Here is a 26,574-nt window from a genome sequence, read left to right on the forward strand (position 1 = left end):
TTTTATAGGTATTTGGGTAGTCTTTAATAGAACCACACATTTATGCAAATATACTATGTTTCTTCGACCTATTTCATTCAGAATTTGGAAAACATAACCTTCTCTGAATGCAGTGGAATGAAAACATCCACATATGCATTGCATGCAGACATAGCTTCATATTTATTTCATAACTGTAAATGACCTTAATATTAATATATATATACATATTGTATATCATCATGTAAATGTCTCAACACATTCAGTATTCATTTCCCAGATTTAACAAGCATAATATGGAAATTGCAAAAAGAAAGGTGATGGTACACACTCCCAGTTAACGTGGGTTCAGGGTAGCCCCGTGGTGTAACACTGTATTCCGGTGTGCAGAGTTACGTGTTGATCTGCTGTTTGTGGGTTGAAAATTCTACATACGCCACAATTACATTTAGTTGGTCAGCACCAAACCTGAGAACGTCATGTCGTTTTCCTTCTGTTACACTTATCATGTACCCGAGTTTAACTTCAAAGCTTGATAGGGCATGGGTGGCCCTTTGTCTGAGGCATCGTGATTTGTTGTGCAGAGTTATGTCCCTTTGGCTTGCCAGAATGCTTTGAAGGTGTGTTGGAATTGTCCGTTTTGCTGTCATATAGTTGAAATTTGGCTGTGTTCAGCATTCCACAACAAACAAACAAATGCTATAGAGTAAGACAGGTAACAAAGACATATTTTATGAATTGATGTAGAACATATCTCAAATGGGTTATGGTCCTATTTTCAGTCCATAGTCCTTTGCACTTTATAACACTTGTTGCGCAAAGACTTCATTGTATTCAACATACAGATGTGTCGAGTGTATGGTGGTGATGAACCAGATACTGTTGTATTCCAAGCTAGTCACAAAATGGCTCCTCATGAAGATTCACTCCAGCCTCATCACCAACTATCAATCATTCTGGAGCAGCTATTCTGTTGTAAACTCTAGTGGGTAATAGTGCAGCTGGTGTGGGCATACTTTGTCCATTTCAGACTCTTCAGATCATACAGATGTTGACTGTAGAAATCATCATACACAGTTGTGTGACATCCATATAGGACATGTGTGTTTGACATTGTGAGAGGTTTGAATGCTTACATGTTGTAACAGTCATTTGGTGGGAGTTATGGAGTCATCTTTGATTGTTTACTAATATCTGTATCAAGAACTGTAATGTTATAATTCTAGAGGATATGATGTTGAGACATGCAAATGTCAAAACCTGTACAGTAGTATGTTTAACTAGGATGCAACAGTATAAGAACCTTTTTTGGCCCACGAGATCTGTATTATTTGGAATATAACAAAGACTTTCGGAAAGTGACATGATAGCTATTAGATGTGTTCATGTGAAACAATGTTAGACTTTGTTCATGTCAACATGGGGCAGTCGGGTAGCCTAGTGGTTAAAGCGTTCGCTCGTCACGCCGAAGACCTGGGTTCAATTCCCGACATGGGTACAATGTGTGAAGCCAATTTCTGGTGTCCCCCCGCCGTGATATTACTGGAATATTGCTACAAGCGGCGTAAGCTCAAACTCACTCATGTCAACATGCATGTGTTCCAATACCACCAAATGTTGACTTAACATAACTGTGAAGAAAAAAGAGGTTCAGGGGCTTTCAGGAAATGTTTTCTAAAATTCCAACAAGATCAAATTTTTATACCAAGCAGAACTTTAAGAAATATAGGCCTTTTTATTTGTTTACCATGTCTGATCATGTCCCAAACTTGAAAATGATAGAAAAATGCTTCTAGTTGTCATATGAACATGTCCAATAACATTCAACTGTAAGTATGTTGCAACTTTCACTTTTTCTTTTCCAGTGTGCCAAAAAGAGGTCTTATAATTCTATATCATACCTTGTATTTCCTACATGTCCCATGTCCTCATGGTCAGACAATGTCTATCCCATCTTCCCGAGAGTTAACTGACTATAAAAGTCCAGTTTCCACCCTTCCTGAACTAGGCTGGTATTATGGAGTTACATTTTGGCTGGACTGACGAGTCTACGCATAGTCGAGCCCAGTAATTCGAGCCTAGTTTGGCAAGGGTGGAAACTAGACTTTTAAAGTCAGTTAACCCTCTTGCCTCGGGAAGATGTGTCTATCCACAGTACATTGTTTAGGCTATGCATGGACAGTCAGGAATTTCTTTCACACGGTGTGATAGTTTAAAGTAGCCCGTTTTATCCAGGTGTGCTGTGGTCCTATTGTCAACTTGTTTAATGTAATATTGGAAGCTGTTTTGAACTCCAACCACATATGATGCGGGTAATTCATTGTGAGAGGGGTGATTCAGGATCAGTGCTTGTGTGTGCGTCACCTTTTCTGTGATGATTGATGTGATTCATCAGTAGATTTGAGGACAGTCATATATAAAGGAATAAATATATTTACAAAATGTATCCATTAGTGTTTGTTTTATTTTAGTTAGCTACGTCATAAGTAGAAACATAAAAACGTTACCAGATATGAGATGAACTTGCAAACTAATGCATTTGTTTTCCTTTTAAAGATTACAACATCCCCCAAAATGGTAAACAATGAATATTCCAAATGGCTGCAGTCCCATCAGAACCTCTAAACAGAAGTTGTATGGAACTTACCACCCTACATTAAAGTCGAGGCTTCTAGTCTAAATGTTTTATGCACCATTCATATATCTGTACTATTTTAATACTGGGCCACAAACGTATGACAATGGCACCCCAAAACAAAAGTGTACAGAAAGGCTCATTAAAGCTGTTCTTGCCAAGCTAACTGTGAAATTTGCAAAATAAGTGTGTACCATGTTCAGTGTAAATGTACACCACACGCAACTGATCTGCGTAAGTTACTTCATGTCAACACATAGTTTATAATCTAACTAATGAGCATTTATGTGCTGTTGCATTTAGAGACAATCTTCTCATAATTTAATGTAAAGTAACTAGTTACATGTATCCCGAAGGAGAAATGAAGGGTAGACATGTTTCGTGGACAACACAACTTGCATAGTCTTACAATATATAAGTAATAAACTGATAAATCAAAAGGGTAAGACATGTTCTTACTTTAGGTTTATATTTTTTTTTGGAGAGAAGCTGTTATTCAAAAATATAGATATGGCGAGAGTGAAAAGGTACATAAACTTTTTTTTATGTAATCGTGTTGGTTACTACGGCCCAGTATTAAAATATTCCTCATATGTGAAGGGTGACATTGATCTGTGACCTTTCCCAAACATTTTTAAAGCAGGGCACAACCAAGAGAAGATACAAAACTAAGGATACTAAAGCAGCCAGTCTTTCTGAGGATGTGTAATGACAAAGAATTTAATGAATGTGACCTTTGACTTCATAACATATGCCCAAATTTCCAGGGTGAGGTAGAAGGTAGTATACCGTATTTGACGTAATAAGCGCCCCGCTCTAATAAGCGCCCACAGTGATATTTGCTAATATATTGGCAAGTGAACAATCCCAATTAGCATCCCTTCCGATTGATCAATGTACACAAGACTTATTTCTTCGTGTATAATACGCACTCGTGTGTTATATGCACCCTTAATTATGGGCAATTAAATTCTGGAAAAATATATCTGTCGTAAATAAACAGTTCAGACCGTCAGCATAAACCATGAAATTTATCTTTCAACTCTGTTTTTTTCCACCAAAATAATATTCTAATAAGAGCCCCCTGTTTCTAATTTTGAGAGCGCCCTGTGCGCTTATTATGTCGAATACGGTATCCTCTTATGTCCATTGGGGGACCTAGGATGGTCAAGTCATCTAAGGTGCTAGAATTAACTGTGGTATGCCTTAACCCTACGATCGTGGGTTTCAATCCTGGGTCACCCTGATAATGTGTCTTGGTTTGCCAGCACTCTTGCTCTCACTTTTTGTGCAGTCAAATTCTGACAAGAACCCTGACAACAGTCCAAAGAGAGAGTTAAGTTCTAGTTACACTTTATTCTGTCCAGGAGCCCAATATATTACGCTGAAAACCATTCAAAATGTTGCCGATAGATGAGTTCAGGCAGGAAGAGTCAAGAGTGTGTCACAGACTGCTAAAGCAATCCCTTATCATATTCTGTTGAATGAAAACCTTTAATAACAAAGAGAAGTGATATGTGTGATATTTTATTAAATAACTAGTGATTTAGGTTGGAAGGTTTCCTTCCCATATATTGACACATTACATTACATGACAGCAGGATATTTTCATATTGGACGGAGAAAGCAATAATAAAACACAACAAGCATAACACTGTACACTTCACTGCAGTGGCCGCATGTGCTCATGAACCTGAACATGTACACGGGTACCTGCAGCTTTGATTGAACTGCATGTAGACACACACTTTTTACCATGAACAAGAAATCACAGAAGCATTGGCAGGAGTGCCAGATCTTGTGGATCATCCTCCTCCTTTGAAATACTCCTGCATGAGTATATCGGTATGACAGACCAAATTAATTTCATATTTTATGCAAAATACTACAGAGTTTGAGGGTTAAATCTCTAAGAAATCATAACAGTGAACAACAAGGGCAAAAGTGAGCGTGGCTCAGTAATACCCCCGACCCGCCTAGTGTGTCAGTAGTTTCAAATTAAATAATGGATAGGGTTAGGGTTTGAAAATTAATAAAAACAATTTTTTTCTTTTGACTGCACCCCTCCATATGACACAGATTATATGTACTAAGTTTGAGATGAATCCACTAAATAGTTTAAGAGAAATCGTGTGGACAAAGTTTTCGGACGGACCGACGGACGGAACCTTGGTATAACTATATACCCCCGACCTAAAAGGTTGTGGGTATAATTATTACAAACTATAGGGCAGGGTTATCTCTTAAACAAAGATATGCAACCACTTTGTCTGACATGTCTGGCCCAGTCTTCAAAACCAGCAATAGCATTGAATTAAGTTGAGATTGTGGTCATTAACAGGAATTGGTTTCTGAGTCACCTCAAAAGCGGTGCCATGACATATGAGCAGATGGAAGAAACCTGCTACAGAATTATTGAGATTCAAAACTGATCACAGTTGATACACAGTATGAGCGATGTCACATTTGGCTGCAAGTTGCAGCAAATATTGCAGAAACATATACTTTCATACTTGTCATGAAGGTATGTACTTGCAGAATATTGTTTGAATTAAATTAATACCCACTGTTTGGACTTCAATTTTAAACAAAAAGTGTAAAAAAATTGTTAACTTCAGTTTTCTCATTTGAAACAATGGATTTTGCATCATATATATATCACATATATAACAATATCATGTCACTTAAACTGTACATAGTAGGATTTTGACCATGGCCTTGACCTTGACCTAGACCTTGACATGACAGAGAGGGCAAGTGGACTTCTGGCTGATCTCCGTCTGTATGGCTCTGTGTTTGCAGCTGCTACACAGCCAGTACTCGTACTCCATGATAGGTCGACCTGTCACAATGCAGGTGGGGAACTTGGTGTCACAACTCGGACAGGAGGTCGACCTGACAAGATAAATATATTGAATTACAAATATAAACTTCTTTTTCTTTCAAATTATGTTATATGATATCAAAGAAAAATCAGGTTCCTTTAACTGAAATACTTCATCTGTTGAGAGATCAGTGACGTATCTATTAAATATGTCCATAAGAAGATTGGTGAGTTTCCAAATCTGACAAAGCACAAGCTAGTACCAGCTAGTCTACAAGATGCCTTCTTGCACACAAGAATTGACATTTCAAATTTGAAGAAAACTTAATTACCAGTGTGAAAAAAATGGAAACAGTTTTTATTTGACTAACACCAAAAATGTTTATTTTTTACTGCTGTTTTGGACCATGTGAGATGTTCTTATATACAGTTTATATATTACTAGGGGTTGTAGATTGCGGTGCATATATTTGGTGAAACTTGATTAGGCTATTTGTTTCTCCTGAAACTTGAAAAAACCCAGCCCTTTTATGCATATTAGCCATAATTCTGCACTGAATTCTGCAAGTCAGTTGAATACTTACAAGGTGACAAGGACCCCTAAAACAGTTGAACCCAACTTACCAGTCCGGGATCTGGGAGGCACAACTGTTACACTCTATGCGATTGACTCGGTTGTCTTTAGGGGAATGTCTGGAATACAATGGAAATCAGGGTTGAAACGATACAGCAAGGTCATGATATGATATGTATCAAGATACATTTTTTTTTCAATCTTCCTTATATTGGGTTAGGTATAATTGCATAGGTATCATAGAGCTAGTTTTACCAAACACTGCTTGTATATTCTCTTGTTGATAAATCCATGAACTCTTGTATACAGTCCAACTTACTTTGTGAATATCTCCAGTGCAAGCTCCTCATACGGCTGTCTTTGTTCTGGGGAGAGGACATCGATGGACTCCAGCTTGATGAAGGCCTTAGAGCATGTCCCAAACGCCTTGTTAGCACATGCACACAGAGCTGGAAAACATGGGGAGAAGGTGTCAAACTGACAACTAGCACACACATTTGATCCAAACCTTTTATTCATGACATCAATATTGCTATCACGCTTCTCCATTCCTGAAGGATTGTGACAGAGAAAATTGCAGAATTCTTGTCAGTATGACTGTATTGTTTTGCAGATCAAGCATATAGTTTGACTTTCCTACATTATCAATACAACAACACAATTTATATATATATATATATATCAAATGTTGTGTTCTAATCTGCACAACAATAATAACTGCTTATTTGAAATGGATGTTGGTGATTTTAAGTGATTCAGTGATCTTCTAAATGAATATAATTGTCTTGACAGTGACAAGACTCACCCAACAAAGAGTAGATGTCTACGGGATTTATGATGTCCTCATACTCTCGGAGGTGTAGGGCTGTTCTCATAGCAGCATCCACATAGCCTACAGCATAGTCATAGATTACTGTAAACAGCTTTATTTCTGCGACGTTAAAATATTGCGAATACCACACCAAAGACAATACTGCGACGAGATATTTTTGCGAGTTGCCGTTTTGAGATGACACCTCGATTACCAAACAATAGACAGCTTCTCTCCGAAGCTAGTTTATCTGAGTTGGCCGGAAAGTTGACCAGTGTCATGAAACCAATTCACGCAAGATGGCTTGTTTCCTGTGTGGACAAAATTGCAAAGGAGGTTGGAAGAAGGCAGGATTACTGTGAGGCAACAGTGACAATAATTGGTCTGTTTACACTGTCATTTGTGATGTATTGTGTGACCATTCTGCATTCATTTATGTTTTTAACTTATTGAGTAACTTGTGGTTCTGGTTGATGATTTCAACATTTGATGACGTGTTGCAATGAATAAAATATGTATCTATTATTTATACTTATTTTTGCGTTTTTAATTTTTGCGATTGAGTCTCGTTCGCAAAACTCGCAATAATAAAACGGTCGCAAAAAATTCCCTGTTTACAGTACCCATCCACATAGCCTACAGCATACAGTCATAGATTACTCATCCACATAGCCTACAGCATACAGTCATAGATTACTCATCCACATAGCCTACAGCATACAGTCATAGATTACTCATCCACATAGCCTACAGCATACAGTCATAGATTACTCATCCACATAGCCTACAGCATACAGTCATAGATTACTCATCCACATAGCCTACAGCATACAGTCATAGATTACTCATCCACATAGCCTACAGCATACAGTCATAGATTACTCATCCACATAGCCTACAGCATACAGTCATAGATTACTCATCCACATAGCCTACAGCATACAGTCATAGATTACTCATCCACATAGCCTACAGCATACAGTCATAGATTACTCATCCACATAGCCTACAGCATACAGTCATAGATTACTCATCCACATAGTCTACAGCATACAGTCATAGATTACCCATCCACATAGTCTACAGCATACAGTCATAGATTACTCATCCACATAGCCTACAGCATACAGTCATAGATTACTCATCCACATAGCCTACAGCATACAGTCATAGATTACTCATCCACATAGTCTACAGCATACAGTCATAGATTACTCATCCACATAGTCTACAGCATACAGTCATAGATTACTCATCCACATAGTCTACAGCATACAGTCATAGATTACTCATCCACATAGTCTACAGCATACAGTCATAGATTACTCATCCACATAGTCTACAGCATACAGTCATAGATTACTCATCCACATAGCCTACAGCATACAGTCATAGATTACTCATCCACATAATCTACAGCATACAGTCATAGATTACTCATCCACATAGTCTACAGCATACAGTCATAGATTACTCATCCACATAGCCTACAGCATACAGTCATAGATTACTCATCCACATAGCCTACAGCATACAGTCATAGATTACTCATCCACATAGCCTACAGCATACAGTCATAGATTACTCATCCACATAGTCTACAGCATACAGTCATAGATTACTCATCCACATAGTCTACAGCATACAGTCATAGATTACTCATCCACATAGCCTACAGCATACAGTCATAGATTACTCATCCACATAGTCTACAGCATACAGTCATAGATTACTCATCCACATAGCCTACAGCATACAGTCATAGATTACTCATCCACATAGCCTACAGCATACAGTCATAGATTACTCATCCACATAGTCTACAGCATACAGTCATAGATTACCCATCCACATAGTCTACAGCATACAGTCATAGATTACTCATCCACATAGCCTACAGCATACAGTCATAGATTACTCATCCACATAGCCTACAGCATACAGTCATAGATTACTCATCCACATAGCCTACAGCATACAGTCATAGATTACTCATCCACATAGTCTACAGCATACAGTCATAGATTACTCATCCACATAGTCTACAGCATACAGTCATAGATTACTCATCCACATAGTCTACAGCATACAGTCATAGATTACTCATCCACATAGTCTACAGCATACAGTCATAGATTACTCATCCACATAGCCTACAGCATACAGTCATAGATTACTCATCCACATAGTCTACAGCATACAGTCATAGATTACTCATCCACATAGCCTACAACATACAGTCATAGATTACTCATCCACATAGCCTACAGCATACAGTCATAGATTACTCATCCACACAGTCTACGGCATACAGTCATAGATTACTCATCCACATAGCCTACAGCATACAGTCATAGATTACTCATCAACACAGCCTACAGCATACATAGTCATAGATTACTCATCCACATAGCCTACAGCATACAGTCATAGATTACCCATCCACATAGTCTACAGCATAGTCATAGATTACCCATCCACATAGCCTACAGCACACAGTCATAGATTACTCATCCACATAGCCTACAGCATACAGTCATAGATTACTCATCCACATAGTCTACAGCATACACACTCATAGATTACTCATCCACATAGCCTACAGCATACACAGTCATAGATTACTCATCCACACAGCCTACAGCATACAGTCATAGATTACTCATCCACATAGCCTACAGCATACAGTCATAGATTACTCATCCACATAGCCTACAGCATACAGTTATAGATAACTCATCCACATAGCCTACAGCATACAGTCATAGATTACTCATCCACATAGCCTACAGTATACAGTTATAGATAACTCATCCACATAGCCTACAGCACACAGTCATAGATTACTCATCCACATAGCCTACAACATACAGTCATAGATTACTCATCCACACAGCCTACAGCATACAGTCATAGCTTACTCATCCACATAGCCTACAGCATACAGTCATAGATTACTCATCCGTATAGCCTACAGCATACAGTCATAGCTTACTCATCCACATAGTCTACAGCATACAGTCATAGATTACTCATCCACATAGCCTACAGCATACAGTCATAGATTACTCATCCACACAGCCTACAGCACACAGTCATAGATTACTCATCCACATAGCCTACAGCATACAGTCATAGATTACTCATCCACACAGCCTACAGCATACAGTCATAGATTACTCATCCACACACTCATAGAATTACTCGTCTATATCACACATCATACACAATCATAGATATTCAAGATGTAAACAATATTTTCTTCATCATTACTGCATAACTGCATCTTCCTTGAAAATAAATGTTAGACAATTTGAGAAAGAAAAGAAAGAAACTAAACAATACCCCATTTCTTCATTCAACAAAACTGATAGAGACATAACTGATGACTGACAGTGTTATTTGAATATGGTTGAAAATAACAGTAGGTAGTTAAAAATATTTCGCCTAAACTTTCTCATTAAAACCAATAGATAGGAAAATATTTGAAAATAATGGTACAGTGTATCTGTGGTTTATCAGTTCCACATCCTACCATCATGCAGCTGCCTCTGCGCCATGATGTAGAAGTGGTAGGCCTCGGCACCCCGCCAGGCACTGTCTATCAGCTTGGTGTCCGACATGGCTGCTGAGTCTTCCTCCAGGAAGCCAGCCAGAGCAGAGGTGGCCTAAAATATATTTACATACAGGGAATGTATTTTTCTCTGGACTTACAATTTCATATTTCAAAGTGTTCAAAATTAAATGGTGTCCTGTGGTCCCTGCTATAGTATCTATGACCCTCTAAATCTCCAACTTTTTGTTTTTTTTAAACTTTGCAATCAGCCTATTTCAGGTATATTATTGTGCCTGTAAATAACTGAGTATGGGCTAGACCTCTGGTTTATCTTGTTAAGACTTAATTATTTACAAGTTGCAAATATATAGCTGGTTTATTGTGCTGAGTCTGGTGTTTCGAACAACTTTCACTCACTCATCTTGAGTGGCCCTGTCTACAAAAGGCACTGCTGTTTTCAAGGTATCACATAAGTCTGACAAGTACACAAGCACGGCACTATAACATAGTGTTTTCCTAAACAGAAGGATTATCAATCTATTAGCTGCTCATCTAAACAGTTTCGGAATAAACTTGTCTTGCACATCACTTGACACATACCTCTACAGCTTTTTTGCCGGCATTCTTGCCTTTATTCCTGGACGTGAGTTTCATCATCTCGTGGTACTGCTCAATGAGCAGGCCTCCCAGGACATACAGCTTCTTCAGGTACAGAGGCTTGCTGCCCTGCTTCATCTGGTCATCCGCTATCTGAGTAGGACCAACAACATATTTGTGCTTCATAGAAGTGAGTGTTGCAAGGCAGATCCAGAGATGCCAACCCCACATTAAGGCAATTAGGAATATCTGGGATTATTGGGATCTAAATGACAATTTTCAAAACATTTGGTAATCACATCAGTATGATTGACTGTATGATATCTATTAATGCATTGATTGTATCAACAAACACCCCAGAACATGTTAACCTCCCCATCACAAGCTAAAACAAGTGATTATGAAGTGGTTGTATGTGTGACAATGACTGTAGTGAGGTCAATAATTGTTTGTTTGTTGTTTTACGCTGCACTCAGCAATATTCCGGCTATATGACGGCGGTCTGTAAATAATTGAGTCTGGACCAGACAATCCAGTGATTGACATCATGAGCATCAATCCACGCAATTGGGATATGATGACATGCATCATCAACCAAGTCAGCAAGCCGGACCACCCGATCCCATTAGTCGCCTCTTACGACAAGTCATAGTTGCATGGGTTGGTGAAGACCTATTTTAACCTGGATCTTCAGGCATCAGGTCATGGTCTAAATTACTACCAATATATTTATTTCATCAAATATGTCATAAGTGGAATTTGGTTCCAAATACTGTAATGATTCCACCACACTTGTAATGGTTGGCATCTCTGAAGACCAAACAACAAATGCTGCATGAAACATTCTGTTACATCCAAGACCAGCAAAAATCAGAATACTAATGACAAATAATGTTACATTTGAATACCAACATCAAACGTCTGTTCCTTTCAAGACAAGTTACAGTGAAAGCTCTGCTTTCAACTCAATCAGTGTTTCCCCAAGCTGTGCATTTAAACTTTCACAGACCATGTAGACCACCCACTCACCTTAAAGAGAAGTTTGGCAGCATCGAAGTAGTGTCCAGCTTTGCGGTACAACTCAATAGCATTGATGATCTTGTTCTTCTCTAGAAGGTGGCTGGCATACTTGGCCAGGAGAGAGTCAATCTCCCGCACGTTGTGACTCTTGGCCAACTCAATAGCTGTGTTCCACTGGTTCAGATGGACACAGCTGTCAATGGCTGCCTTCACTCTGTTACACTGTAATCAGAATAAATACCTGTACTTACTCGTCTGTGTTTGATGGGGAGACAAGTCAAGCACTAAATTGGGTAGGAGGATCAGAAAAGCCTGCAGTGTTCCATGTTTTCTTACAGTGAGGGGATCCCATAGAGCAAAAGACTGAACAAGGACAATAACAGGAAATCTATTAATCAGGATAATTTCAGAAGGAACAGTACAGAAAGAACCTGCACTTGCTGTAATGGTGCCATCTTCCTGAGACAAGGGAGCTAACCGACTGTAAAAGTCCAGTTACACTCAGATGGAATTTCTAGCACCACCAGTGGCTATTATGAATTAGGTCTCTTCTATGTCCTTCCTATTGACCAATCAGATTCAACCTCTCCATATCACTTGCTTTTGCTTCAAACAAAGACAATCTGATCGATAATCAAGATCTTTATTGTAATAAAAGTGCATGAAATCATGCGAGCACCATGATTGAAAACATGAACAGATTTGTAAAATATATGTTGACACTGAAAAGACGGTACACATGCTTTGCAAGTCCTGCAGTCGACCAAAATCTGCACAGCAGTTTAGGAACCAGATGTTGATTTCCTTACGCAATTTGGATTGGACTATGCATAGATTCATTAGTCCAGCCAAGATATAACTCCATAATTCCAGCCCAGTTTAGCAAGGGCGGAAACCAGACTTTTATAGACAGTTAACTCCCTTGCCTCAGGAAGATGTAATGGTACAGTTAGGTAAGGTTTAGGATAAAAAAACTGCTCCCACAGAGATAATCATTACCATGATCCATGTATGTGATTACTAAGGATAACAACCTCTAATACAAGCGGTGGCAGGACTTTATTAAAACCATACATGAGTTCTGTTGTCAGGGATGAAGCAGTAGTGAACAAACTTAGTTCAAACCAAAATGTTTTCAATAATAACCTGAGAATTATATACTCCTGCACTGGTGTTTTCTGTAAGAAATGTGGAATATACACAGTACATTTATGTCTTCTACCATGTGTACAGGAGCACTTATAAAGATTACTTACAGAATGGTCTAGACGTTGATAAGAGGAGCTTGTTAGAGCAGGGTGCTAAGTATGGCAAACACGGTATACTATAATATACTTTCAGAATACTCATTTCTAAAATGTGCTTGGTGCTGTTTTAACTAAATATGGGGTCTAAATGATCTTGTCTCATCTCTTCATCTTTAAGGGTGAGCAGTCCTCATGGACCCCAGGAGAGCAAATAAGACTTCAACAAAAGTAAACATGTCTTGCATAACCATGACTACCAGTTATTAAATACAACATGAGCTTACCCTTATGTAGGCTTCCACAGCTTGCTTGCACATCCCCACACTGACAAACATCCCTGCAATGTCCTTGCAACATAAAACACAAGTCATAGGTTTCATTCATACTGTCTAATGAAAATATGTCTTGTTGAAGCAAATTGAAATGAAAACTTAATTATCCCTTTTTGTCTTCATGTATGTTAGGTAAATTGTGGGATATGAAGTGGGAGTTTACAACACATTCAACTATATTCCCGCTACATCATCTCAGACTTAAGTAATTAAGCTGCTGAAGGCATGGCCATTATAATAAGAGCCATCATGAGATGACATTCCCCCAGTCTAGTCCAACTCGAAAATGGATTTGGATTTGGTTCATTGCCATTGGATACATTCAATAAAGACATGCTGATGCTATATTCACCCGCTTTTTTTAAAAATGGGGGGATGATAAGTCACTCTACCAGCCAGGTTAAAACATTGCGACTGCCATGTCCTCATAGTCGTGGTCTTTTACAACAAGCATGGGGTTCTTGGGTCCTGTTCTATCCTAATATTCTCATGGGGTGTTGAACAGCAGATCTTGTAACAATCACTCTTAACAATGACAGTTTGTGAAACAAGTAATTTCTATTGAAATGTTACAATGGTTGTTGAACTGAAGGAGGAGACAAGTGCCTGACCACACACCGGTAACAGCTTGTGGTTCTCCGGCAAAGCCTGCACCATCTTCTCCAGCCCAGAGTAGTCCTCCAGCATGTAGTAACACTCCGACAGACGCTCCTGGTTGCGGCCCTGCACATAGTATGTCACTGCCTGCTGCCTGGAATCACACAACAGCAAATTGTCAGTATTTATATGTGTTACATTTCAGAAACAAATGGTCTGAAAGATGTTGAAAAAAATTGTACAGAATAAACCTATAACACAGTAACAGAACATGTGATTCAAGCAAATCCCGCCTCCTACCATTTCTGTCTGTCAGCATAGTAGTCCCCAATAGCATTCCAGGCCTCCTCAAGCTGCAGATCATCCCCTCCAGACCCGGTCTTCAGCAGCTGTACCACCCGGAACCAGTCCCCCAGCTTCTTGCGCAGATTCACAGCCAGGTCCCTGTACAACACCAGTCACAACTTCACTCAATATTCCTTACAATATGTCAACACCTGTCACAACTCCCAACAATATTCCTTACAATATGTCAACACCTGTCACAACTCCCATCAACATTCCTTACAATATGTCAACACCTGTCACAACTCCCATCAACATTCCTTACAATATGTCAACACCTGTCACAACTCCCATCAACATTCCTTACAATATGTCAACACCTGTCACAACTCCCATCAATATTCATTACAATATGTCAACACCTGTCACAACTCCCAACAATATTCCTTACAATATGTCAACACCTGTCACAACTCCCAACAATATTCCTTACAATATGTCAACACCTGTCACAACTCCCATCAATATTCATTACAATATGTCAACACCTGTCACAATTCCCATCAATATTCCTAAAAATATGTCAACGGCTGTCACAATTCCCATCAATATTCCTTACAATATGTCAACACCTGTCACAACACCCATCAATATTCATTACAATATGTCAACACCTGTCACAACTCCCATCAATATTCCTTACAATATGTCAACACCTGTCACAACTCCCATCAATATTCCAAACAATATGTCAACACCTGTCACAACTCCCATCAATATTCCAAACAATATGTCAACACCTGTCACAACTCCCATCAATATTCCTCACAATATGTCAACACCAGTCACAAATCCCATCAACATTCCTTACAATATGTCAACACCAGTCACAACTCTCATCTATATTCTTCACACACAACATGTGTGTCTTGGCCAAGGAAATATAGCTCACTGACTGGGATATAATGAATAAGTAATATTCCAGCCCTCATCATCAGACAGGCACAGAAACTGGATGCTGAGTACCATATTGGATGTATTGAGCATCCTGCTCTAACAAGTAAATATGTCAAAACTATAGTGTCTTAAACAGGGTCATTCTCAAGGAGACAAAGTATGATCTAATAACTTTCAAAACTGAAAAATGTTTGAAAATCAGGGTTCAAAATTAACATAAGTTGGTTAATTCGAGACCAGAAAAGATTAGGAAGACCTTATGACACTGTGGACCACCACTATTACCATTAGCTAGCTGGTACATCTGTAGCAGATATTTATTCCAGACAAGAGAAAAAAATTATACTCTTGAAAATTACTACCAGTTGATAATTCTGTATGAAGGAGGCAAAAATAACACCACAATAGCAAGTGAGTTCCAGTCTTTGATAGGCATTTAGAAGTTGAAGACATCAAACAATTATGGATAACAAATACTTTATTGTTTGTATAGTAAGCTGTGTGTCACTGTGTCAGCTATGTCAGCTATGTCAGCTTAATGTGTGAGGAAAGCTGAAAGGGATGCAGGTCTTAGACATTCACCACTTTATTGAAACCCACAAGCATTGGTATGGTGCTGACGGCCACCCATGCCCTCATAACAGAACAATACAGATCCAACTAACTTTGCTGATAGGCTTGTAATAGATGATGTTCACACAAACCTTCTGTCCATCTCAACATATATTTTCTCAGCTTCCTCAAAGCGGCGGAAGTAGGCAGCTACCTCAGCTTGCTTCATTGTCTCATTCTAAAAAGAACATAATATTCTGGTCACTTCATCGGTTTGCAATCTTAGCCACTTATTTTTGGTCAAGTAAGATTAGTGTTGAGACCAAACCTACTGAAACAGATTCTTCAGGATCTAATCAGGCTGGGAAAAATGGCAACAGGTCAAAATGGCCACAGGCACCAAAGTACAAATGGCCATGGGGAAATGTCAAAATGGCCACAAACCAAAACTCAAAATGGACACATCAAAAAGTATAAATATAAGGCTTAAAAAAAATAAAAGAATTGGTTCTCAGGCAATGGTTTTTGAAAATATAGCGCGGGCGGGTGGTTTCTTTTTTTGGGGGTGTATGTTCAAACTAGTATGTAACCAATAAACAGTTGTGTACAATCAACCTGGGAAAGGGCCTCCCTACATAAATGTATTCCTTGATGAGGAAAATACTGGAATACACTATTTGACTACCGTTGGACTTGGAATATTTAAGGATTTTAAAAAAAAATAATTGTAAAATGGAAATAAAAATGAAACGTGCAATGAACTTTAGGATGATGCGGGCGGTGCCTGAGAACCAAGACTATTATTTTTTTTAGCCTAAAGTACAGGGGTAGACAGCATTTGTTATATCCAATAGTCCACAGCTCATTTCAGACAAGTGGTCTGTGCAATATAACTAGATTTTAGGAGATAATAACTTGTCTGTTTAGATCTTTACCTGTCTCGGAAGTATAAATAAGAAGTATTCCGATTTGAGGAGTAACTCAAGGCCCATGCTATTTTGCCACCATACCACATCAGACCTGTATATATATGGCCATTTTGAATATAACCCAGCAGACACAAGTGTTCTGGATACATACTGCTTTGTAATCTACTTCCAATCATGGCAATGGCAGCACATGGAGTTATTTATTGAAACTTCAGTCTGCTATGGTGATGAACAACTAGTTCAATAACAATATCAAGTCTGGACCAGGCAAACCAGTGTGTGATAATCAGTCAATTGATGCCACACATACAGTCATGTCTGTGCTGAATGTTGAACTTCACAGGAAGTCACAATGGTATGTACTAGTCACACTCGGCAGCCATTGTGTCCACACAATGCCCAATTTTGCTGCCTTATTGTGAGTTTAACGTACCCATTTATGTCCCAGATTGAACACAGTGCTGAACAGAGAATAATTTCTCAAAGTCAGTAAATAAGTTATATCTGAGACACTTCATGCTGAGAAAGAAGAAAATAGGTACCTGTAGGTTTCCCAGCCGCTTGACAAACTCGATACCCTGGAAGTCCTTACACTTGACAAAGGCTGTCTCCGCCACCTTCAGATTGAGCTGCTCTAGAGAGCTCTCCGCCAACAGCCGCCTGGACAAAATAATGAAGCAATATTACCCCTAGTCGTGGGACGAACGATGCATCAGTGGAAAGCATTTTTTTACCTCTTGATACAAGTATCGATCACAATCACACTTAGTAAAAAGTATCGATTCTTACCTTAAATGTATTCTTTACACCAAACACTAATTACTAGTGTAACTGAGTAGTGTAAGCATAAATAGTAAATCGTTAGTGTGCCAGGTATTTGTTCATCCTGTCTATTAAAAAGATGGCTTAGATGATAAGAGCACATGTGTATCGTGATACGTATCGGATCAAGAGCAAGGTATCGTGATACGTATCAGATGACACAGTTGGTGTATCGTCCCAGCACTATTTACTCCCAGATTCAAACACATCAGTGCAATTATTTTCATTAATTGTCACTGATCATTATATTTTGTGCTTCATGCTGATTGGCCAGTTTACACTATTCCATTGTTTTCCTTATTAGGAAACTGCCCATAGCAACAACATGTCGTCATCTCAGAACATCATCGTCTCAAATAATTAAAGACGATGACATCCATCGTTCATGACATCACTTATGTTTTGTATGACACCTTCTGAGCTTACGTTTCCAACTGTCATTAGGAAGTCCACATTTTTCTACATGTACTCAGAAAAAAAGACAAAAGAATGATGTCCCTACAACTCAGAATTACAGAGTATCTGTCCCTCATGAAACGATGTTCAAAGTTCCTTGCCAATTCATTGGACTAACAAAATTACAAATTCCTAATTAACTCAACAGATAGTCCATAATTCCTCATTATTTAAAGAGTGATCTTTGAGCTACGTAAAAGACGTTACTGATTATCTGTCCTTACTGATTAATTAACTTTCTAAAGCACAGTGCCATTGCCAGACTGAACAATATATTAATATACTCGTAATTTGACAAATAGAATGCAGTTGAAGTGACCAAATGAAGCCTGCTAGGACTTGCTTATTTGCCACTCATTGCAAATACAGGGTTGAGATAATTTGGTTTTAACGCAGCTTTGAACAGTATTCAGTGAAGTGGTGTAGGTCTTTCATGTTCCCCACTTAAAGTTTACAGCATGGTATTGGGCTAGCAAATGAAGATTCATTATCATTATCAAAAACACAATCATTGGATTCTGGCACACTTAAGGGACACAACTCTGCACAGAGGCACCTAGTACAGATGGACAAAGAAGCTGCTACCTACCACAGTCTGGGATGAGGGTTGTCTTCTATAAACTGTTGGGCATCAGCTATACCCACTTTCTCCAGCAAGTCACGGGTGTCTCGGAGTGACTGAAATCAACATCATTCATATCAAAATGGGTATGGTGCTGACAAACCTAGAAACATAATCGGGGCGAATCGGGATACGAACCCACAATCATAGGTTTCTGGCGTGTCCGAAGGGACGCAACTCTGCACAGTGAATCGCGGCACCTTAGATGACTGGGCCACCCGTGCCCCCACTTTTCTAAAAGGAATCCTCATTGATAGTTCACTTTTGATTAAAAACAAATACAGATTTGTATGCAGTGATAACGGAAGAGCTTGGTATGTCGTTTTATGATTTGGAGACACAGAAAATCCTACAGTGCAAACTTTTCAAACAGCTCAATCTGTAGTTCTAGTGGTTCCACATAAAGAAACAGATATCAAATGCCAAACGAATGAGGGGATGCATTAGCCACAGTTACCTACCCACAGTGCTAGCCAACATAGTCTAACTAACTTTCTTCAGTGTGTCCACATGTGACCTCGTACCTTGATCTCCATCTCCACCATCTCCTCCTTGGTGGGGTTCTCGGGGTCCTTCATGATCTCATCCAGCAGCACGGACTTGATCTGGAGGTCATTGAACTGGCAGATGTAGCCGCTGCAGAGGATCGGCTCCTGGAATCATCATCAACACCATCACAAAAACATCATGTGGGTAAAGCTGTATTTCCTAGTGGTCTGCACTTCGCATGACAACTGAGTTATTTGTATTTAAGTGCATACTTATTACTAATGTTCGCAAGCCTTATTAATAACCTCACAAGCCATGACTATTCTAGTTAAGAGTAGGTCCCTAGACTTGATTCATTGTGTCTAATCACACCCATTATGATGGAAACATCGCTGCACTTTAGAAATTTAGAGAGATATGTAAATGTGCATATTTTTATCCATTCGCAATATAATAAGCCCATTAATGTGTTTTCTCACAGATGAATGTTTATCCAAATGTGGTTTAAATACTTCAAAATGTTAAATACTTATAATTATACTATGATAGAAAACTGTTTAAATGGTGAGTGATTTCCCTTTTGGCCTCTACAGTAAAAATGGGAATTTGGCAGGGTAGTTATTAAGAGTGCCAAGTGCAAAAGAATTCAGACTAACCCTTCCTTTTTTCAATTGGAAAGTTTGCGTTAATCGTCAAGATTTATAAATACCTATTTAGTAATATATAAAGTTATATGCTCTGAGTAGAGACCTGCAGACATCAAAACATGTCCCAAAAAACTTCCCAAACATCAACCCCACGGATCAGGTCTCAGACAGCAGGAACTCACTTCTGGGTCCAGATTCCTGAAGATGTACATCCTTGTCTTCTCCATCATAGAAAACAGTTCGGAGTTGTCCTGGATATGACATGTTAGAATATATCTTACATAAGACACATTGATTTGTTTAATAGATAACAAACATGGAAATAACATTTAGCACCAAAACATTTTTTTTAAAAAGGCTTATCTCAAACCAAAGACCTCCATCCCTCAGATGATTGCTCCCACAACAATGCAAAAATGAAAAAAAATATGCTAAAATGATTGATGGCCTATTGTAGTATTCCTTAAGTAATATTGGAAATGGAATTGAATTGATTCAAATACTATCCTAGGTATACCTCAAGGACCGCGATCTGGAATTGTGAAGTATAATCACTGTAACTTAACTACTGTGGACCACTGTAACAAAGACCTCACCTCAGCCCATCGCATGTCCCACACATCCTTTCTCTCAAATTTGAGATGCTCCCCAACAACTTCCCGCCCATCTTCATCCGTCACCCGTGTGTCTGGGTCAAAGAAGGTCAGCACACCAGCAATATCGATGATGGCAAGCCGGCTACAGAAACACAGGGAATAACTCTCAACATCACACAGAAACTTGATATACATGTAGGTTACGGTGGCCCATAAGGGACATGGAGTCTGTTTTTCAAAATTTTGATGTTTCACTTACTTTTATCATAACCTTTTGCAAATTAACACAATTTGTCATACAAATATGTGATAAATCATGTATAAAAACAACAAAAAATATGGAAAATGTACTTTCAAGTAGCTAATGAGTCGCTGAAATGTGAAGCGAAAATGTGAAAAACTAAAATGAAAATGTCAAAATTCAAAACGAAAATGTCAAAAACCAAAATGAAAATGTCAAAAACTAAAATGAACCATAGAAAACAATTTCCACCGTGGTGTAAATAGTTTTCACCGCGGTTGAAATATTATCACCTTTCATTTTCATTTTAGTTTTTGACATTTTCGTTTCACTTTTCAGCGATTCAATATCTTCTTTACACATGATTTATCACATATTTGTAAGACAAATCGTGTTAATTTGCAAAAGGTAACGACAAAAGTATGTGAAATATCAAAATATGGAAAAACAGACTCCATGTCCCTTATGGGCCACCGTATGTAGGTAGATATTTTGACAGTGTTATTTTCAGTAGTTAGGACATATCGATTACCCAGGGTATTATACGTGTATTTTCATCCTGTTAAGATAAATACCATATTCGACATAATAAGCGCCCATGGCGCTCTCAAAATTAGAAATAGGGGGCTCTTATTAGAATATTATTTTGGTGAAAAACAAAGGAGTTGAAAGATCGTAAATTTCGTGTTTTTTGCTGACAGCCTGAAATGTTTATATACGACAGATATAATTTTCCAGAATTTAATTTCCTGTGATTAAAGATGCATATAACACACATATTATACGTGAATAAATAAGTCTTGTGTACATTGATCAATCGGAAGGGGTGCTAATTGGGATTGTTCACTGGCCAATATATTAGCAAATATCACCGTGGGTGCTTATTAGATTATTACGTCGAATAAGGTATTCCAAACCAGAAGTCCCATGAGGTATGTTTGTTTGTTTGTTTGTTTGTTTCTTCCCCACGAGGTATGACATGAGTCTACTAACCTAGAGGTGCAGTTGAGAGCCAGCTGGTGAGGTCGGCAGTTCAAGGCGTACTTGTGTGTTAGAGCCAGCATCGGCATGGAGTAGCGGTTTAGGGTCCCGGACTCCCTTCCCTGGCAAGACAAAGTTCAAGATGATAAACTGGCTGCTGCATCACACAATATTCACAATCAATATTGAAATTGTAACACATCTTTAAAAGTGTGGCACTGACAGATGTATTTCTGGTATATGACATGTAAAGTTCATTATTATCTTAGTCTTAGGGCTTTAGTTGGCCTACTATAAGTCATGTAGCTAAATAACTGCTTTCTCAGTCTCAGTTATATAGCGACGTGCATGCACGTGTATGTGTGTGTGTGTGGCTGCTTGTACTAGACCGGACTGATGCCGATTTATAGTGCTAGCACACTGAGATACCATGCCAGTTTAACATGAATACCCCACTCAGACACAGTATACTGACTCCGAGCCGACCAGTCCTTGTTTAGCCCCTTAATGCCGAGCGCCAGACAGGGTAACAACAAGTACCATCTTTTAACGTCTTTTGGTATGATGCGGCTGGGGATCAAACCCCGGACCTTCCGATCTCCGGGCGGACGCTCTACCATTAGACCACGGAGGCCGTCTCACAACTTTGAAGTCTAAAGGATATCATACACATCTAAGTTTGGATTTTGGTCTATATTCCAAGACGTAGCTAGTGATCTAGCAACTGGTGTAGGAGTGTCCCCAGGTCTGGGACGAACTTAGGTCCACACTCCAGTGCCCCGTTGCACAAAGCAGTTGTCGTAAGTCAATGATAAAGTGTGGGAGTTAGGACTGTCTTAGCACTAAGATCACTTTGTGGAATAAGCTCTGGGCTCTTAATTAAGACCACCTGGGAAGAAATATCAGTCATTTGACGACCACAATCTTTCATCTGTGCTTATCTTAGATGCTATCCTGCTACATATGTATAAACTATTCCAAGCAATTAATTACTTAATTCAAATTCTTAATTACTGATAAAAATAATAAATTGTTATCATGGTAATACTTACAACAAACAGAGTTTTGTCCGAAGCAGATATACAGCAGATTGGATCCTCAGTACCCTGGAATATACACACAAAGTCACATCATTTCAAACAATGAGGGTCCTCATCCAAAACTTACATGAATCAAACAAGGTAAAGGTCTTATAAATGCTTGAAATATGTAATCACTTCTGCCTAAACATGTTGAAAATATAAACAATGAAAATGTTAGTGGTGACATTCCCATAAACCATTTTGTTAAAAAATATAAACAAATAAATATGCATTGTTGGTAAGTTTGACTCAATTTTTCAAACGCACATGCATCATTGGGGTTGAAAAATTAAAATTTCTTGGCAATTCATTTGAAACACTGTTGGTCCAAAACCCAAAACCACAGCTCCAAGGTTTAACTTAAGCCTTAAAAACATAACTAGTAAACTAAACTAGTCTTTTAACCATCTTATGTTTCATTCCATCAACGTCATGCAAGCAGCCAACAAGCAGTGCTCCAGTCAAATCTTGTATATGTATTCCCACATGGGATTCATGCTGTGTGGGGAGCACGGGTGGCCAAGTCGTCTAAGGCGCCGTGATTCGCTGTGCAGAGTTGCGTCCCTTGGGCACGCCAGAAAGGTATGATTGTGGGTTCAAATCCCGGTTCGCCCCAATTATGTTTCTATGGTTTGTCAGCACCATACCCATACCCGAAGTGGTAAACGTCTGAGACTTGCATCACTTCGGTCTTTCCTCCAACATTAAGCTGACACGCCGCGATATAACTGGAATACTATTAAAAGCGGAGTTAAACCTAACTCACTCACTCACTCACTCATGCTGTGTGCTTAAGTGCTTGGTACCAGTCCACAAAACATTCTTAACACTACAACCTTTTCACCTTCTGTATGTGAGCAAATGAGATGGTTTTAACACGATTTGAACAGTATTCCAGTTATATCAGGGAGTGTCAGCTTAATATAGAAGGAAAGCCCGAAATAAAGCAGGTCACGGACATTACCCACTTGGATGAAACCCAGGAGCACAGTTATGGTGCTGACAAACCTAGAACAATTATCGGATTCGAACCAGGATTCGAACCCACAATCATAGGTTTCTGGTCAAGGGACACAACTCTGCACAACAAATTGTGGCGGCTTAGATGACTGGGCCACCCGTACCTCCATTACAGTCATAGTTAATCATTTCATTAATGACTGATTAGTTTCAGTTTTAATCACAGGAATCAACCATGAATTCATTTTGATCACTCTCCATTGATATTACTTCATTTTTCTGAAATCATAACACACAAATGTTATAACAGACATGGCCTTTTGCTGTTTCATTGTTTTCCAATAGATGTGTTCCACAGTTAAATACTATTACAAATTGAACTTTTATCTGCAATGTTATTAGACATAAGTCTTAAAGAATACTAAAAAAGAATGCTCTTGTATATTTCCATTCTCATTGTTAACTGATCATCAATCATTAATTGATTACTTTTTTGCAACCAAGGACTACATAATTTGAACCAAAACCCAACACTCACTGCAGTACTATGATTGTTTAGTGGACAGAGGTCACATTCCCCAGAGAGATGTACACAGGTGTGTACGACTAAAATTGTGAGTGAGTGAGTGAGTTGGGTTTAATGCCGCTTTTAGCAACATTCCAGCAATATCACCGCAGGGGAAACCAGAAATGGGCTTCACACATTGTACCCATGTCGGGAATCGAACCCGGGTCTTCGGCATGACGAGCGAACGCTTTAACCACTAGACTACCCGACCGCCCCGGAAGAGGTTGAATACAAAAGCTACTGTCAGACATCTCCTTAAAACTTTGTACAAATATCTGCCTTTGTAAGATTGTAATGATAAACAAAGGCTATAATCATCTTCCAGTATGTGAAGCCTAAGAATAGTTTGTATCCTTGAGCACTGTACAATTCACTCATTTAGATATCATGAATTGTATTGTAATGCATTGTTATACAGGCAGGTATTGCTGCAGCCCTAACCTCTGCAGGCAGTTACCAGAGTAAGGTACACAGTACACATAAGGTACAAAAGTTACATCTACTATGAATCAGTTTATAGCTTTGATTCTTGCAGTGTCTACTACTGTTCCATATATGGAAATAAGAAAATAAAACATAATTTTAAGATCTTTGAAAACAAAGACTCTACAACAGCCTTAGACTGTTATTCTTCAAAGTTCTAGGAGAAGTACAAAACAGAACTGAGGTAAAATTGTTAAGATTGCTTCCATTCAATTCAATTCAAGTCGAAATTAATAAAAATTATATAATAACAAAATAATTGGGAGGAATCATAAATAGCAATGGGCACATCTACGCAATATGGTGAATGTGTTTACCAAGTTTCTTAAAGATATCTCTAAAATAATGATCCAGTTCAGCCTTGGAAATGAAACCCACTGCTTGCATTCAATTAAGGGACTATGTCAAAACTTCAAAACTTTATATAAAACAAAAAAAACATTCAAGGGAATCATAACTAGCAAAAGGCACATGTGCACTATATGGTGGATGTGTGTACAGAGGTTCATAAAGATATCTCTAATTCTTTAGTAATAGTTTTTGAGTTCTGCTCTGGAAATGATATCCACTGCTTCCATTCAGTTCAGAGACTAAGTCCAAATTTCAAAAATTTAAATAAAATATATTAAAAATGAATGGGAAACCTAAATACCAAAAGGCACCTCTACACCATATGGTGAATGTGTGTACCAAGTTTTGTACAGTTATCTGGTTTCCGAGTTCTGCTCCGGAAACGAAACGTGACAGGCAGAACCCATTTCTGTATCCCTCACCATCATCATTGGGTGGAGGATAACAGCCATGTCGTTCTTTGAAGGATTCTGTTAAGGTTTTACCAGTTACACTGAAAACACCAACTCTATTTCAATGACAAACTTTATTAAATAGTTTATCACAAATAATTAATTGATATTTTCATATGGGTGTCAATACAAAATAATGAAAACCTAAATTTAGTAAAATTTATCTATGAACGCTGAAGCTATTTGCAAAGAGGTTTGAAGCTATTTTCATCATAATAAATCAATCCGTTGAGATGATTTTAAATGTGTTACATTTTTTAATCTGATCATGTAATGCATGCTGAGTCATATCACTCATAAAAGTATACATGTACTCATAAAATGAAAATGTGAAAAAATATCTGAATGTGTTAAAAGCATGCAAGCTTTCTTTCTCCACCAAGTAAGCTAAAACCAAATCATTCTATGTGATGTGAAACTTCACTACCCAACAAGACATAAACCACTAAGTCCACAAAAATAAAATAAAATGAAAGGTATTCAGAGTATACCTGGAGTCGTCCTTTCAGCATCTTCAGTGCAAATAAAACACATGCTTTATTTTTATGATGACTAGAAAACTATCTTCATAAAAATTCATACATGTGATAGTAATCAAAGCTACAAAGGCTAAAGTGGAGTGAGTGAGTGAATGTTGTTTTACACCATGGTCAGGATTATTCCAGCTGTATCGTGGTGGTTTGTAAACCCCAGATTCCCAGAGTGGAATCTAAGCTGAATGTTCAATAAACAGTTTCTATTGAAAAGTTGCGTTTGAAGACAAAATAGATGCTTAAGTTAATTTATCACATAAGAGCACCGGTAGTCATGGCAACACTGAGTCTGAGTAAGGTATAACGGCACTTTAAACAGTATTTCAGTTATATCACGGCGAGCCAGTTTGGTGTGGGAGGAACGCCCGAAGTGCCGCAGGTAACTTACCACTTTGG

General features: G+C 38.5%; 1 protein-coding gene across 2 annotated transcripts in view; it reads right to left on the bottom strand.

Moving 5' to 3' along the window:
- Nucleotides 1-4,146: 4,146 nt before the first annotated feature.
- The window catches only part of LOC139473287 (WD repeat-containing protein 35-like), a 36,282-nt gene continuing 13,854 nt past the window's right edge, over nucleotides 4,147-26,574 (bottom strand). The window contains exons 15-33 of one of the 2 annotated variants that reach the window (XM_071255823.1): nucleotides 26,137-26,157; nucleotides 22,802-22,855; nucleotides 21,762-21,871; nucleotides 20,528-20,669; nucleotides 20,114-20,182; nucleotides 19,320-19,448; nucleotides 18,763-18,851; nucleotides 17,438-17,555; nucleotides 16,119-16,204; nucleotides 14,473-14,616; nucleotides 14,194-14,326; nucleotides 13,528-13,590; nucleotides 12,006-12,218; nucleotides 10,980-11,129; nucleotides 10,359-10,491; nucleotides 6,818-6,904; nucleotides 6,332-6,461; nucleotides 6,063-6,131; nucleotides 4,147-5,509 (exon numbers count right to left, since the gene is read on the bottom strand). In XM_071255823.1, coding sequence (XP_071111924.1) covers nucleotides 5,344-5,509; nucleotides 6,063-6,131; nucleotides 6,332-6,461; nucleotides 6,818-6,904; nucleotides 10,359-10,491; nucleotides 10,980-11,129; nucleotides 12,006-12,218; nucleotides 13,528-13,590; nucleotides 14,194-14,326; nucleotides 14,473-14,616; nucleotides 16,119-16,204; nucleotides 17,438-17,555; nucleotides 18,763-18,851; nucleotides 19,320-19,448; nucleotides 20,114-20,182; nucleotides 20,528-20,669; nucleotides 21,762-21,871; nucleotides 22,802-22,855; nucleotides 26,137-26,157 — 2,106 coding nt within the window. In that variant the 3' untranslated portion in view covers nucleotides 4,147-5,343. The remainder of the gene's footprint in view (nucleotides 5,510-6,062; nucleotides 6,132-6,331; nucleotides 6,462-6,817; nucleotides 6,905-10,358; nucleotides 10,492-10,979; nucleotides 11,130-12,005; nucleotides 12,219-13,527; nucleotides 13,591-14,193; nucleotides 14,327-14,472; nucleotides 14,617-16,118; nucleotides 16,205-17,437; nucleotides 17,556-18,762; nucleotides 18,852-19,319; nucleotides 19,449-20,113; nucleotides 20,183-20,527; nucleotides 20,670-21,761; nucleotides 21,872-22,801; nucleotides 22,856-26,136; nucleotides 26,158-26,574) is intronic. The other variant, XM_071255829.1, reaches the window with a different exon arrangement.

The sequence above is a fragment of the Haliotis cracherodii genome, unplaced genomic scaffold (genome assembly GCF_022045235.1).
Source record: "Haliotis cracherodii isolate W230 unplaced genomic scaffold, xgHalCrac1.p SCAF_1, whole genome shotgun sequence".
Taxonomy (NCBI): domain Eukaryota; kingdom Metazoa; phylum Mollusca; class Gastropoda; order Lepetellida; family Haliotidae; genus Haliotis; species Haliotis cracherodii.